This window comes from Gambusia affinis, linkage group LG01, assembly GCF_019740435.1.
Source record: "Gambusia affinis linkage group LG01, SWU_Gaff_1.0, whole genome shotgun sequence".
NCBI classification, from domain to species: domain Eukaryota; kingdom Metazoa; phylum Chordata; class Actinopteri; order Cyprinodontiformes; family Poeciliidae; genus Gambusia; species Gambusia affinis.
The window spans coordinates 17,209,570-17,226,323 of NC_057868.1; the positions used below are offsets into that span (position 1 = coordinate 17,209,570).

At 39.2% G+C, this 16,754-nt stretch overlaps 1 protein-coding gene across 2 annotated transcripts; it reads right to left on the reverse strand.

Moving 5' to 3' along the window:
• Positions 1-1,474: 1,474 nt before the first annotated feature.
• On the reverse strand, positions 1,475-16,754 carry sdcbp2 (syndecan binding protein (syntenin) 2). 2 transcript variants are annotated; one of them, XM_044116059.1, is made up of 9 exons: positions 16,539-16,754; positions 10,034-10,085; positions 9,079-9,175; positions 7,167-7,267; positions 5,393-5,554; positions 4,333-4,508; positions 3,883-4,054; positions 3,054-3,145; positions 1,475-2,897 (listed from the first exon to the last, which is right to left on the reverse strand). In XM_044116059.1, exons 2-9 carry the CDS (start codon positions 10,082-10,084, stop codon positions 2,843-2,845), a joined length of 906 nt encoding a protein of 301 aa, XP_043971994.1. In that variant the 5' UTR covers position 10,085; positions 16,539-16,754; the 3' UTR covers positions 1,475-2,842. The 2 variants fall into 2 exon arrangements, with proteins under 2 accessions (XP_043971994.1, XP_043971982.1); XM_044116047.1 differs by having other exon boundaries at positions 5,393-5,557; positions 16,539-16,738.

Below are 16,754 nucleotides of genomic sequence, written 5' to 3' on the forward strand. Positions count from 1 at the left end.
ATACCTCAGATTTCCTCTTGGGGGCGCCACTGCTCACTTCCTGTAGGCGTCTCCTCACTTTGATGAACTCTGGTTCATCACAGTTGGACCAAGATAAAAAAACAAAATATCTTCTGTCATTTTAAAATAGTCTCAAAATGTTGCTGATGTAAGGCAGACTCTCATTAAGAGTCTTTAAAGTACCGTCATATTTCAATATCATTATATTTACTCATGCATATTTATTTACTGCAGAAGTAATACAGTGTAAGAAACTACGGAAAGCACATTTTAGTGCCCCTGAAAAAACTGGGCATCGGTAGAATGGGTTTGTGATTTGCTATAACATTTATGATAATTAAATTAATAGAAGTCAAGAACAATCTTAAAACTGATTTGATGTCCATTTGGGTATGAAATAACTTTTAAAAAATGCTAAAAAAAAAATTACTTTTACAGTAACAAACACATCTTGCATCTCTTTTCAAAAAAATCCTTTTAAAAAATCTGAATCTGAACTATCCCTTTTAAATAAAGACTGAGCAGCGATGGAACCAGCTGTGTGTTGGTGTGCAGGACTGATGAAGACTTTGAAAAACAAACATACAAAAGCATCCGGTGGTAGAATATTAATTCTCCTCACAGTCATGCAACATTAAATCACTTTCCTCAGTTTCCAGCGTACTTTCTGAGCTATGAAAATCTACTGATATTTTGCCCTTCAATGACTTTTGAGCAGAATCATATCTTATTAAAGTTCATATCTTGTGTGTGCTCATTATTTAAGCCTTTTGGTCATTTTAATATTTTGTACACCACTTATTACAAATCATTTGCGCATGCCTTTGATGTACCTGAATGTTCAATGCAGTAGCTATTGCATTTTAATCAAGTTGGGCAGTAATTTATGATTAAATATTGAGATTATTAACAATGTTGAGCATCAAATTCAGCTTTGTCAGTTTATATATTTATAGCGCCGATTCACAATCGATATCTCAATAACATTCACGTGGCAAAACACTGAGAGGATTTAGTGAAATTAAGTAATAAATTCTTATCATTAATTAACATAGAACATATTTTTGAATCTTCTTTTATCTGTGTTCTGAATTATGCAGGAACATGTGCTCCATTTTCGTGTGAAGCTAGAAAAATGACTCATGTGTGCGTGTGTGTGTGTGTGTGTGTGTGTGTATGTGTGTGTTCCCCTCCCTAAGTAACCCTGATGTATCCTGAGGTCTAGTTTCTTAACATCAAGCCTGTTCAGGCGTCCGTTACCCTGTACAGAATGAATATATATTTAAAGCTTATCTGAAGTAACTATTTTAATGTAATAGGAGGGTGTGCAGGGAAAAAAGATATAAAAACAAATGGGATCCACGTCCCTCCACACTGTATGAAGTCAAAAATAAACTCTTATGTTAAAAGAGCATGATGGAAACACTCTTGTCTTTGTTGTTGAATTGTGAATCAGTGAGGCAGAATCAGGGTGTGAACAGAAAAGACTTTATTCAGTTTTACAATATTATCTTGGTTACATTTGTATATAAACTTTTAGATTTTTGTAATATTTTTTACAGAATGACAGCATTTTTTTTTTTTTTAAATCAGACTGCATATGGAGAAAATTAAAAAGAGTACATGCATCCCGAAAACAAACAGCAATAAAAGGAGGAACATGTGGGAATTTACAAGTGTAAGGTCGGTGTGTTCATCGATCATCGGCCGTGAGACAAGATGCAGCAGAAGACACCAGGAAGTCCTGTCTGAATGACCGAATCGGATTATTTATTTTTTTTTATGAGTTGTCTGGTTAACACGAGGCACCACAAAGATTAAAAAATGTGAAATGGATGATACAGGAGAAAAAACCTCTAATAAGGTAATGAAAAGTGCACTTAGTGGGCAGGCCCGGCTCGGCCCCCAATGAAATAATATCAGCCATTTTCTCATGAAACAAGACCATACAACGCTTTACCACCTCTTAACAGGCGACCATAATAATATTCAGATTATTATTTTATTTCCCTCATCCGATATAGTCAGTCCTCCAAACATTGTTTCTTTTCCCAACAGTTCCCCCTGGAATATGGACAGTGTTTGTTGCAGCTGCAGCACATCAGAGGCTGGAACTGTATTGTTCTAGGTCGCCACCTCCTGGACAATATGGAAAACTGCTGCGTTCAGACTTTGAATCGCAGAACAGCAAATTAATAATAATAATAACAACAAAAAAAATGTTAACACAATGTTTGACTAAAACCTGATCCTCACTGTTGAATGAGAGGAAGTAAAAACAAACCACTCCTACTGGCCCCCAGTATATGGCTGTACACTGAAATTAGATGAGTGTATTTTTGATTCGGAGAGCCCAGGTGTTAATTCAGATTGGATTATTTACAGAAAATAAAAGGTGTGCAGAGACTACATCTTCTATCCGCGTGGCTGCCGATCAACTTCTACAGCATTTAGGAAAGGATGAAGTGTCACTGACTTGGCTCCATACTGAGGAGGAAGATCTGGACTCATGATAGTTTGTGCATGTTTCTTTTTAAAAAGAAGAAAAAAAATCTTACTCTATAATCCTAATCTTGAATAAAAAAAAAAGAACAGACAGATGCGTACTACATATCAGACTACTAAGTTAACATACAGACAGTACTAATGATAAAATGTAGAAACGTGAAGAGTAAAAAAGTTTTTGTTTTTCTTTTACGAATATGTTACAGGTAATGAAGGAAAACGATTGTGATGTAAAGTTGAAGGCTTCTTGGTATGAAGACAGAAGAAAAACGGTTAAAAATGACAAGAGGAACTATTCTGTAGACATGGTGACGGTTTTCAGCGTGGCTGACGGTCCTCACACCTCAGGGACAGAGTGGTCCATGGAGGACCGCAGCAGGCCGGTGGACATCCTGGACGGAAAACAAATACAGTTTCCATCAGCTTGGAAATAAACGGGATGCAGTCACATTTATTTCATTTATCCAAGCTCGGCAAGAAAAAAAAAATAACATCTTAAATTATAAATGAGCAGACTGATTAAAATGGAAGGATGGAGCTGGGCGTACCTCTTTATCATGTGCTCATAGATTAACTTGGGCATGACGGTGATGGTCATGGTGGTGGGGGAAGTGTTCAGAATGTCCTTAATCTGAGAGTCCTAGAAAATACAGACATGTCAGCAATTAACTCCAATTGGTAAAACATACAGGAGGTAAAATTAGCATTTACACAAACAAATATTCTAGAACATATTCTAAAATATATAGATGTGTCCAACACCAATGTCAAAACAGACTGCTAGGAAACATTTAGTTGTGATTACATTCAGTCTGAGTATATTAGTTTAACTCCGGCCATATTAAATTATTATTTTTAATAAAACATGCAAAGTTGTGTTAATTTTAATCTTTTGACCTTAGTTATATAATCACTGAATCTCATTCTAAAATATCAGCATTTATTTCCTTTCAAACAAAGCAGCGTATGCAGGTGTTAGATTCTGTATCCTAAAGTACAACCTGTTGGCTAACGGGGTCATGACCCAAAACTGGTAACATTAGTTTAAACAAAAAGACATTTTTCCATTCAAACCTACCATTTGTAACATTACATTTGGCAAGTTTGCATCAGCTTGCAAAAATGTAATAAGCAATCTGGATTCAATTTTTGGTATATTAATTTAAATAGTGGATATATGGGAAGCATGTTTACTGCATCATGGTTGTGTAAAAGGTGAAGAAAATGCAACTGAACCCAAATGTGACACGACAATAATTCCACCTAATCTCACTTTTCCTTTGTCAAAACCGGAACTATCCCACCCTGTATTGAATTTTTACAGCATCTAAGAGAATTTTACAAAGCCGTGACTGATGGGCACAAGAGCAGTCAGACCTTGAGTCCGATGACGTTCTGTCCGTTGATTTCACAGATGTAATGTTCAGTCAGCAGGCCGTTGCGAGCAGCAGAGCCATCTTTGACCAGGGAGGTAATTTTTCCAGACTTGTAGATGAAGCCCACATGCCCTGAGCTGTCTTTGTGCATGGTGATGGTGCGCTGAAAAGGTCTTGGAAAAAAAAATTCACAGCAGACAATCAGAGATTTACAAGGGTAAACCTTCAATTTTGATGTCCTGGACATAAATTAAAATATAGGATTACTAGATCATGTAACATCAAAAAATAAAGTAATGACCTCAGTCAAGTAAAGTGACTAAGTGGGTGTTTCCTAATACTAACAAGCTAATTAGACAGAATTTCCTACAGTATAAAATAGAAATGAATGAAATTAATGGTTTTTTTGTCATGTTTTATTCCTCGCCTCTTCACGTCAAATAGTCCTCACCTGTCCCTGACCACCATCTCGATGCGGGTCTCCGCCGCAGCTTTAAGAGCCTTGTGGGCCTTATCTGTGCTCCAGCCAGCGCAGTTCTGTCCGTTGATCTGAAGAACCTGATCCCCGAAGCGCAGCCCGGCCAGGGCGGCGGGGGAATTGGCCTGGACCAGCTGGACGAACAGCCCCTGCCAACCCAAACATTCAGTTAGTGAGCGGATCAGAGGAAGAGAACGACTCATTTTACAGTTTAAACACGGACAATCAAACCCCAGTTCCCTCACTCCTCCTCCCCAAGTGGGTGCTCCGTTAATTTCAGACAGTTTTAAAGTACATTGAAGTAAAAAAAAAAGTTTCAGCATCATGTTTTATCTAAATAACTTAAATAAGGCTGCAAAACTTTAATATAGGTGTTGTATCCTTTCTGAGATTATACACAACCTGTCTCCATATACCATTTCAATTTGACAGGGAGGAATCAGACTTCCATGTAGTAGCAATATATTTTCTGCCCACTATCAGGGCCATTTCCAAAAACGTAACCTGAAATTAGTTAAGGTGTTTCTCTACTTTCATAAAACTCCCCAACAAGCAGATTTCTGGATTAACAGGTGACAAAACGTGGGTAATCTTAATTTATGGACTCTCATTTGAAATCAGGCAGAAACAAAGTTTTGACAGTTTGCTCATCTATAGGTTAGTGCGCTCTGTGAGAGAACCACCTGCCTTATGGCATACTCTGTAGTACTAACATTTGGTCTACCGACTATTTTCAGAATTAGCCTTTGACAAATTTTGGACCCTCTAACAGGAATGTCACATAGATGATCGGTTAGGGCAGTGTAGTGGTTATCACAATTTCCTCACACACAAAAAGTCTCAGGCTTAATCAAAACATCATCCAACTCAACTGAGAAATCTCTTACTTTCACACCCAACCAAGTGCAGTGTTAGAAAGGGCCCAACTCTACAGCACATCAAAAGCACTGATATGGAGCAAGGTGTTAAAAATCAGTGTGTGCTAAATGATTTATGTGCGGCAACGGCGCGAGCGAGACGGTTGCTGACTCACGTTGTCGATGGCCCTCAGCCGGAGCCCGACCTTCCCATCCTGGTCCTTACAGAGGATGATCTCCCGAAGGCCGGGACGGATCTCTGCCCTCCTGATGCCCATGTCTGTTCCCGTCACGGGGCGGACCATCGCCCCCACGCCGGAGCTGGAAGGCAGCGCCACCTGCTGTGTTGGAGGAGCAAAGAAGAACAAGAAGGTTCGGAAAGAAGGAGAAGGAAGACGAAAGATTGTGATTTAAAAAGAGCTGTTCCCGTCAACTTTTATTTTGGTAAATTTACATTACTAAAAAGAAAACTAAATAAAATACGGTTTTCCAACCTGCAATTTAACAAAAAAGGGATAAGATGACCATTTTCATAGACTCAGCAGGCTACAATATTGAGAGATATGTGGTGTCTATATGTATACACACATTTATTTTTAAATATACACACATACAGTTGAAACTAGATGATTACACACTGAATAAAAAGACACATTTTAAAAGAGTTGTCCCTGATACTGACCAAATGCATGCAAAGTCTTGAATTTGAGGAAATTTACAAATTAACTTCTAAAAAAATGTTTGACAAGTTTTCTGGCAAATAGAATTAAGTTTGGTAATTCTGACTAAGCAAAAACAAGAAAAGTTTGGTCAGATTTAACTTCAGACAGTGAGAAGGAGTGTGTCTCACTCTTCAATGTATGTAAATATTTGGTTTCAACTGTACATGGGTACAAAACACACATCCATCTGAATCCCAGTCAGAGCTTTTAGAATTTTACATTTAAGATTCTTTTAAAGCTCATTAAAACAGCACATAATTTGAGATCATTCAATCCATTCCACATTTTGACGCTGATGAATATTTCATTTGTATGTGGGAGGATTCCGTTTCATCACCGCCTTCAGCAGGCAGAACAATTAAAAATGCTTTAGAAAGCTCCCTTTTTCAGCTTTCAAGAACAATATGTAAAATGTGAAGCATCAAGATAAGAGTTTGAATCAAACAGCAGAAAAGCTGACAGGCTGGGGGCAGGAGAAACGCTGCTGGAGGAGAGTGAAGGGATCACAGTCTCCCACTCAGCTTCAGGCCTGCAGTGAGTCACTCTGCAGACTGGATCTCCTGCTCCTGCTGGGTTGAAGCCAGAGCAGCAGCTTTCTGTGTTTCCAGTCCAACCTGACCTCTTCTGGTTCTCTTTTAAAGGGGCCGTATTATGTGTTTTCCAGGCACAGATCGCTATTTTAAAACTCAATCCAGTAACCACGTTGCCATCACTTATAGAAAAGCGATGACAAATATGACTTAAAAGAAATGCGAATTTGTAATTTAATGCCTTGAAATTAGGCCTCTGTTTCTTTAAGAAACTCCGGCTCTTTCTGAAACTCCACCCTCATAAAGTCAACGCAACATTGCTTTTCTGTTAACCCTTTAACAATGTTTTTACCAGCGTTTCACTGAGAAGTATTTTCTATAATGAGCTCAGCAGATGCACAGTTACACCAGGTGTTTGCTAATTGCTGCTGGCTAGTCTGAAGGAGCTGAGAGGTGGAGTCATGGAAGCTCCAAATCTGCAGCTCTTCATCCTTGAAGGCAGCTCCACATCCATCCAAGCATTTTGCACGTCTGAATGGTAGCCATGGCGACAAAAGGATTTTGCAAATATGCATGAAAGAATCAAGGCAGCATTTCAGGTGTGTTTTTAAAAGTCCATTTTACATAACACTTCCTCTTTAAAACAAACCAACAAGTCTGATGATAACGATGAAGCAAACAAACACTAAAAGGTTTACATTGTCAGCCACAGGAACAAGAGCCAGGTTCCTCTGGACTTCATCGCTGTTGAGGGCCAGACCCATGTAATCTCCCAGCTCCTCCAGATTAGGGTACAAACCTGTAAAAAAGGAGATGCAAGATGAGAAACAATAAGTGGGAGAAGACAGAAAAGATGGTCCGCCCTCTGTTGGAAAAAAAAGCTTCCAGAAATCCAGTGAGGTCTTTGTTTAACTTTGAACACGGACACAATCAGCCCTTCACTCACAGGCGTAAAAAACACCTGGTAGAATATCAGATGATGGCAGCCATGTTTTATAACAGCAGTGTTCAGTTACAGATTACTGGAATTAGCAGGTTTTTCCTGCTTGTGAAAACATGAACACATAACTATGTTCTACAGTTACTCATCTTCTTTGGTCTATAAACAAACCCATAAATAGAAACAAAGCAATTAGGTGAAGCTAGTTATGATGACCTGCCAAGTATAAACAAGGCCACAGGAGAAGAATCACCCTGACCAGCAGGATGGAGATTTAATAACAGGAAGTAGCTGAGGAGCTACAGCGTGACTACTAATGGTACTAAATAAGACATCAGTAAAATAATGAATAATAATGACCATGTTGATTGATGGGTTTCCAGTTTGGAAATAAGATTGAAAGACCGGATGCAGTCATGAATACAGAAATCTTGAAATTTGGCCTCATCACTGACAGTGAGGACTATAAAAAAAATAAAATAAAAAAATCTGTCATTGCCTATATTTTTCAGGCAACACAAAATTTTGAGGATTTCATCTTTTTATCTTCTTCAAATTCTTAACAATTACAATAGTTTTCCTCCAGAATGTTGCGTGTACCAAAAGACTGCAGTGGTAAGTCTGTGTCTGTGTCTTAATGTGGTTCCAGACCTTTGTCTGTCCGAAAAATGTCAAACAAACACAGTGGATAGATAATCTGATTACTCTCTAATCAGTTGTTATAGAACACATGGAAGGTTTTCAAATGAACTAGTTTGACTGACAGATTACTTCACTTGTAACGAGACATTTTTCTCCTGCTATGAGTGAAAAAAAATCTGCCAGTGGAACCAGTAGATCATTAATATTAAAGAATTAATGACTTAAAACAAGCTCCTATATCTTGCTGAAAAGTTACTTGTAAGTTAGTTTTGTCTTAAGGCTGCCTTGACAGTGTGGAAATGAATTTTGCATAAGGAAATATAATGTATGTCCAATACACTAAGAATAGAGGCATTGAAGTTGCTAGTATGTCAAATCAGAAACCCATACTTGATGAAAATCTTGCTTGGACAACAGCAGACTGGCTGAGATGTTCAGGTTTAATGGGACAAATCTTTAAACATATTAATTTTATATTAAAGTATTTTAAAATTAGCGTATTCATTTTACTATTATATTTAATGCAAGGAATATTTTTGTCAGTAATTCGACCCTGTTTCATCTCCATTTCCTTTAACTAGACTCCATTTTTCCTCTCGGGCTCGCTAAATACCTGTGAGTCTCTCCTTCACCTCCCTTCGCCCTATCCCGGCACAACTGCCAGAGCCTGTCACCATGGTGACTCGCAGCGAGCTCTGCTGAGGTGAAAACAAAAGAGGAAAAACCCACAGGACTTTGCATCCAAATAGAGAGAGGAGTCTCTGAAGGGGTGGGAGAATGGGATGCAGGGAAAAGGGAGAAGATTAGCAAAAATTCCACTGTCTCTAATCTCTGCCAATCTTCAGTCCATTTCAGAACAATCATGTGGGCCACTGGCAGAATTTCACACAAAATAAGGTGGTTCCTTACCAGACAGACAGAAGCACACAAAAGCAGAGCAAGACATAAAAACATTAAAGGAAATTTAGGTAACTCGGGGTGGTTCTGTTTTAAACGCTTTAGCACTCGCAACATGGCGTGCGACTCACTGGATCCTGGCATCCCAGCAGTAACAGGCTGAGGCTGGTAGGTTCCCTCAGTGATGGCCGGCATGGGGGCGGTGCTCTGTGCAAACTGGGCCTGAGCCTAGAAACCAATCAGACACAGCAGTCAAATGAAAGCTTAGTGAAGCAGATTCCATTCAGAACAACAGAAAAGGACAAAACAGAGACATGATGAAGGTCTGGGGAAAGATAAGATGCAGGCCAACATACTGCATAGGGCAGGAATTATTATGCATCTTTTGGTTTCAGCTATGCTAAACATAAATTTGTAACATGGAAACTAAACAAATAGAGGGCTGAGTGAAGACTAGAGAGGCACTCAAAAAATGTCTATTGACTAGAGTGCGATGATTTTAGCTTAATCAGACTTTACTGTGATTGTTTTTTAGAAACTCACATATGAAACGCTAGCAAGTGTGACGTACAACACCCTTTGGTGTGGCTGTTGATACCAAGTGAAGAACATTCAAAGGGACTAATTTCTTTCAGAAACAGTGAGGTGTGCGTCAGAGTTACTGTATAAAAAAAGTGATTAACTGCGCTAAACTTTTTAACATGCTAATAGTTATGTAATTAATTCTTCAAAATAAACACGGAAAGTTTCGGGACCTGGTTTTATTTTACAAATTGATTTTCTTTTGGTCACTGGTGTTCAGTAAATCTGACCGCTCAGAAAAACATAAATGTTGTTATTTTATCTTCTCAGATCCCAGCTTTTGCAGAGACATTGGAACTGGCTAAAACCAGATTTGCCCAAGAATGTTATCTTTGTAACATTTTTCAGTCGAAAAAGCTGGAATCCAGATAGCTTCTTTCAAACAGGCTGGTCTCCTTCACATACACTCACATCGAATTGGTTACTATAAACGACAAATAATAACTCAGCATCTCGGTGAATCAGCATGCTACAAACAGAGACATATCAGCACATTTCTCTTACCTTGATGACCTTGTCGACCTTGAGGTCTTCCAGGGATGGATACAGAGACATTCTGAGAAGAAAAAACAAAAACAGCTGTGAGCAGCAAGGTTTTACCTCAACACCATGTTATCCATTAGCGTAGAACTTTAGCAACATTATTGAAACAACTGGATCAAACTATTCTGCAAAGCTGAAAGGCATTACTGGAAGAGATTAGGACAATAAAATATTAAGACTTCAGCTGTTAAAGCCAAACGCAGGTAGTTTTAAAGAAGACTTTGCCACTTTAACAAACAACAAATAGACATTCTATCCAAAATAATCTACTAACTGAAGCCTTGATTGAAATAACGTGAAGGAAGCAGGAAAAAAAAAGTGGACACAAAAGTACAAGCAGGGGGTTGTGGTTCTCCATTATAATACACTTTAAATTCCCTTATGGACTCCTGAAAGCACGGTTTAGCTCCAGCGTCATTAGCTTGGATATAAACATGACAGCAGCCTGAAGCAGTTTGTGGAAATGAAAGGAAATCAGCTGACTGAGGTTGAGCAAAGACTCAGCCCAGCTGGGCGAGGCTCTCAGGAAGATAACGACAGATACCGAACGGAAACAGCACGAATCCTCTCAAATGACTTCATTACCCACAAACCTACTTCTGCTTCAGCAAATGAAAAGAACAGGAAAGGTCAAAGTTCACCTGTGGATTTATTGTAGCAGTAGTAGCTGTTGCTCTTTTATCTGACTGTCCACCTCTTATCAAGGTTCTGGAAGGAGTTTTTCCAAAGGCAAACATTTATGTTGGGTTTTATTTGACCTGCACCAAACAAAACATTACAGAAACACCATCTTGTCCAACAAAGGGATGTAATTTATCACTGACATCAAGTTCCATCTAATAGTCCTCAGATCATGGCTTCCCTTCGTTAGTCCACTGGGGTTGTCCGAATTGTCGGGATTCTTAGTTTTACCATTTTCTCTCGTTTATTCAATGAGAATATCAAATTAAATACAGAAAACGTCAGCGAGAACTAATTTTTCCACCATAATTTGGTGCACACATTGGCCTCTCTTAATAGTGCATAGTCACTTTTTGTACCACTGATTAACTGCAGTTACTGTGTAGAGTTCAGTGATACAAATCACTAGGATGCACCGATTTTTCTGTGCCGATTTACACCATTTCGGAAGATCAGTGATCGGCTGAATCTTTTGCCAAAGAATATATATTAAACTGTTACCATCATCTGATGATCTGATCTCAAATTATGACTCTTAATCAAATCTGCTGTTAGATATTATTTATCTGAGACACACAAACACACTGCCTTATAGAAGACTACAGAATCTTTTTAAAAACATCCTTAAGGCAGGTATGAACTGATCCACGGTTAGCATCAGTTCACCGTGCATCATATTCGACATAGTCGGGTACAAAACTACCTAATTAGAAAATGAGCCTTTAATTTGTCTCCTCTTCTTTCTCTAAAATGCTAAATGCAAAGGTTGTCAGAGGCTTCATAAAGATGGAAACCGAACGCGGCAGAGGAGCAAAATATGGAGAAACAAGGAGAAGTAGAACTTCCTGGATGTTGTTGTTAGACTATGATCCATAAAGATCATAACCCAAATCTAATACCTGTTCTCAACTGGTTTGTCATCAGCTAAACCTCTCTGTAGATATCAGCTAGGAAATTTGCAAACTGCTACAGAGGGGACTATTCTGTGTAATAACACAAACCCTATATTGAGCTACTTATTCAAATCCGTTTTTTTCTGGTGCAACCAAAATAAAACGTAGCTGGCTGCTGCCTCCTTCATAAAAAAAAATCTAAATATATGAGGAAGAAATAAAAAGCACAATATTTCATCCAACAGTAATATTGAGGAGAACTTTACAAGTCTTTCTAGCAAGTGTCCAACAATGATATAATATATACACTGCCTGGCCAAAATAAAAGTCGCCACCTGGATTTAACTAAGCAAATAGGTACAAGCCTCCTATTGGATAAGTACTGCATAGGCGATTATCTTTCAGCTGGCAACAAGTTATTTAACCCCAGCTGATGCAATGAGTAACTCCTCATTTCTTAAATAACCATGGCAAAAGACACATCCTGTGGTCGTGGAAAAGACGTTAGTCTGTTTAAGAAGGCTCAAATCATTGGTATGCATCAAGCAGAGAAAACATCTAAGGAGATTGCAGAAACTACTAGAATTGAGTTAAGAACTGCCCAACGCATCATTAAAAAGTGGAAGGATGGTGGGGAACCATCGTCTTCCAGGAGGAAATGTGGTCGGAAAAAAAATCCTGAATGATCGTGATCGGCGATTACTTAAACGTTTGGTCAAATCAAATCGGAGAAAAACAACAGCAGAAATCAGGAGTATGTTTAATTGTGAACGCAAAAGCATTTCCACACGCACAATGCGAAGGGAACTCAAGGGGTTGGGATTGAACAGCTGTGTAGCCGTAAGAAAACCTCTAATCAGTAAGGCTAACCAGAAAAAAAGGCCTTTGCTAGGGAGCATAAAGATTGGACTCTGGAGGAATGGAAGAGGGTCATGTGGTCTGATGAGTCCAGATTTACCCTGTTCCAGAGTGATGGGTGCATCAGGGTAAGAAGAGAGGCTGGTGAAGTGATGCACCCATCATGCCTAGTGCCTACTGTACAAGCCTGTGGGGCAGTGCTATGATCTGGGGTTGCTGCAGTTGGTCAGGTGTAGGTTCAGCAACATTGTGTGCCCAAAGAATGAGGTCAGCTGAGTACCTGAATATACTGAATGACCAGGTTATTCCATCAATGGATTTTGTCTTCCCAAATGGAACGGGCATATTCCAAGATGACAATGCCAGGATTCATTGGGCTCAAATTGTGAAAGAGTGGTTCAGGGAGCATGAGACATCTTTTTCACACATGGACTGGCCACCACCGAGTCCAGACATTAACCCCATTGAGAATCTTTGGGATGTGCTGGAGAAGGCTTTGCGCAGAGGTCAGACTCTCCCATCATCAATACAAGATCTTGGTGAAAGATTAATGCAACACTGGATGGAAATAAATCTTGTGACACTGCAGAAGCTTATTGAAACAATGCCACAGCGAATGCGGGCTGTAATCAAAGCTAAAGGCGGTCCAACAAAATATTAGAGAGTGTGACCATTTTTTGGTGGCGACTTTTTTTTTGGCCAGGCAGTGTATTATAAACAATAATATAGTCGCTTTGAGGCCCTTTTCAAGTAACGTAATGGCATAATAACGCAGGAACACAATCTCCAACGTCAGTAAACTTTTAATTCTAATGAACATTAAACACCGCAAGATATTTTAAATATCCAAAATAAGTTAACAAAACAACAAACAAAATTAATTATGAAGTCTCTGTAAACGAAACTGGTCTAGTTGAGGCCAAAACATCAGACTGAAAACTTTCATCATCCAATTTTTGGTACAAAAAAAGAAAGAAGAGAGAGACAGCAGAAACACTAAATCATGCAAATGGAAATTATGGAGCTTGCTTTCATTTATTATGCATTTAATTGATTTATTGTGACAGGTCTATCCAGCAGTACTTGTATCCCTCACACAGATCCACTGATTAATAATAAATAGGTCAGTTGTTTTCATTCCTATTGTTGTGGAAACAACTGTTCTTCTCTAAGTAATATTAATTTATCAAACCTTTTCTATCATTCCACACTACAAAATGAGTAATAAAAGTATATCACCCATGTTAATATAGAATTGGCTCAATATTGGTATCAGCCAATAATCAAAACTACGATGTTTGTATCATATCGGAAGAGAAAACGTATCGGGACAATTCTAATAATGATTCAAAGGAGAAGTCCTTGTAATTAAATATGCTAAAATATTCTTCAGGATGTACAAAGTGCAGACATGTCAGTAGTTGCAGATCTAGGGGAACAGTCCATTACACAACAATGTGTGTCGGTCACAAGACGTGTGGATGGATCACTTCCTCAGTGCTAAATAGAAAAACACCAATAGGTGTGACTGAATGATATCAAAACTACTAATACTAATAACAGTCGACCATGAAATGGCTTTGCTTTCCCCTGAATTAGCAGAGAAAGCTAAAACACCACACTGAGTCTAAACAGACACTTCCCACATAAATGCACCTTCCCAAATACCAAATGTTCAATATTCCTACACTGCTGACTCATGTTTACATAACCACAGCCTATGTGCACAGAGAACTGCTCTGACACAGACACGTCAAATCTGCAAGGAGCCCCCAAAACAAGCAAATATGCCAGCCACAATCGCGTCACTGAGACACCTCAGTCCTCCAGCTTTACTCCAGCCGCTACTCTATTCTCTTCTTCGTACTCCTCACACACACAAGCCCATCATTGTGTTGGCGCACAAAGAAGGCCATTTTAAATATCTTCTGCTGTTTACTTTTCAGCGGTGCGTTTGCTTGCTTTGTGTTCTTCTCTCGGACCGACCTGCGGACTCGACGTGAATGGGACTGGAGAGAAAATGGGAGTTTGAGCAACTTCTGATGACATAACCTTGTCCTAGCAACGGCAGTGGAAGCTAGTCGTCGACATAATTTATTGCAAGATTTGTAAGATGAAACAGAAGCACATTAAGTCACAACTGTCAATTATTTTAAAGTTACAAGCAAAACCTTTCTTTTCTAGAAGTCAGACTCACTTCAAATATAACTCGTCACCAAAATTACATTTAATGGTTGGGTAATGTTCTTATTTATTTTTCAACATCAGGACAGTTGATGCGTAACCGTGACCACAAGGGGCTTTTTTTCTATTACTGGAAGAAGCTAATTAGCATCTCAAAAGTCCAAATAATACCTGAATTACAACTCCCAAAACCCAGAAGAGTTGAAAAGGACCGAAGAGCACGGAGAGAGAGGGAGAAGCAAAAGCCAAGGAGGAGAGTTAGCAGAGCTGCTAATACTGATGGTATCAAGCAGACATTTTACTGTATTGTTTCTGCTGCCTGGATGTTGAGCCTTTAGTATGTCACGTATAACGGTCATGACACTGTAAAACAGCAGGAGTGTCTTCAGTCAGAGGTTTATTCAGATTTGTTGCGAGACTAACTGCTACAAGGATCACCATCCACAACAACTCTGAATGTATGTGAATGGTAGGAGTTACGACAACATTTAATTTCCCAACCACGTATAGCCATACCATCCCTCCACACCATCGCCATGATGACACCAGTCACCAGGAGAGGGTAGAAGTAAGGAAAACAATTCCATTGCTGGAAAGACACAAGTTGTTCAGGAAAGCTTGCAGAGTTCAGACTGACTGTAAAACATACACAGAAAACTGAATTTATTCATTCCACGAGTAATGACTAAGTATGAAAACTTGGCAGATTAAAAATCTAGATGTTAGTAAGTTCTTTCTCAACACTCAGTTGTGTTTACTAACGCTAGTTGATTTCTTTTTTATTCTTCTGCCTCTTGTGATGTCATCAGCCTAAATATACACAAAAGAGAGTCAGCCTGGTCGTTTTTTGTTTGTTCTTTTCCAATACCGTTTTGTTTTTTTAATCCTGTTGTGGACATCTATACTTCACAAGCCAGATAGTTATGTATTCTCATCTTTAGTATATTTAATCTTCCTCGTAGTCCAAGTAATATGTAAGGAGGTCAAAGAAATTAATGTAAACAGAAACTCAAACAGAAACACTCAGGGAAATAAGCAAACTCGGTCACTTTCCACTGCTTCTATTCAACCGTAGTATGTGACAACCGCTATTAAAAGCAGGCGGAAGCTGGACAGCTAACTTCAGGAGGCCTGAACGAATTGGTTGGATCCAAGAATGTGGTGTTTTTGGCAGCTTATTCCGGTCTACTGACATGGCTGGGAAAGCAAAAAGAGGAAGGGAGAGAGGGAGTTCGGAGGACTGATGGGAAAATATGAACCGACCCACACCCTGAACACTGTAAATACTAAATACGTCTTCCATTACATCAAGTACAGGCAAATAAACCAAACTCAAAGACATACAACAAGAAAGTCGACGTTGTATTTATTCCTATAGGTGACGTAAAAAAAGGGTAATGATACATGATACATGCGGTGTAAGGTGATATCGTCTAGATGTAAAAACTAATAATCTTAACAATATTAGTTTATGTTGTTTTCCAACCTAAACAACTTTATTAGGGAACTAAGGTTGTATTTCAGACACAAAACCTCGCCAATCAACGTAAGCTAGCCTTACTGCATAATCATTAAAAATTAACAAGCCTGACTGGTTTCAAAAGACTTCTGTTAACCACTTCAAGACCAGGTAGGGAAAAAACCCCCGATAAAAGTAAAAACACCGTGTGTGAAAATCTGACGGCAGACAGAAGTCGCGGAGCCGCGAAGCAGACAGTCTTTGTTCCGACATAAACAGCGGAGGAGGTGGTGGTGAGCTAGCCGAGACGGTGTTAGCTTGGTGGGGGAAACGAAACCCTTCACCGCTCAGAAAGGGTTCACCTCAACACTAATAGAAACAACAGCCTCACCTGTTCAGTGTTTGTGTGGATATCAAGTCGAACCAACAGGAGTCCCAGAGAGTAGCGCTCTCCCTTTATTTTGCTGCTTCTTCGTCGCTGTCTGAAACCTGAAGGGGACTTCTGGAAAGTGATGTCACTGCTGGCTTCCTGCTCCGATCCACGTCAATCAGTGTTGACGCCGAAAGCCACGCCCCATATCGGTCACATGAGTCATGACTCACCCTT

Excerpts from the sequence above, each read along its gene's own strand:
- sdcbp2 (XM_044116047.1), bottom strand. The coding sequence starts at position 10,084 with ATGTCTCTGTATCCATCCCTGGAAGACCTCAAGGTCGACAAGGTCATC. Across the intron at positions 5,558-7,166 it reads TTGTTCCTGTGGCTGACAAT|CAGGTGGCGCTGCCTTCCAG; the intron begins GTAAACCTTTTA and ends CCTCCAACACAG. Across the intron at positions 3,146-3,882 it reads AGAACGTCATCGGACTCAAG|GACTCTCAGATTAAGGACAT; the intron begins GTCTGACTGCTC and ends TGTATTTTCTAG.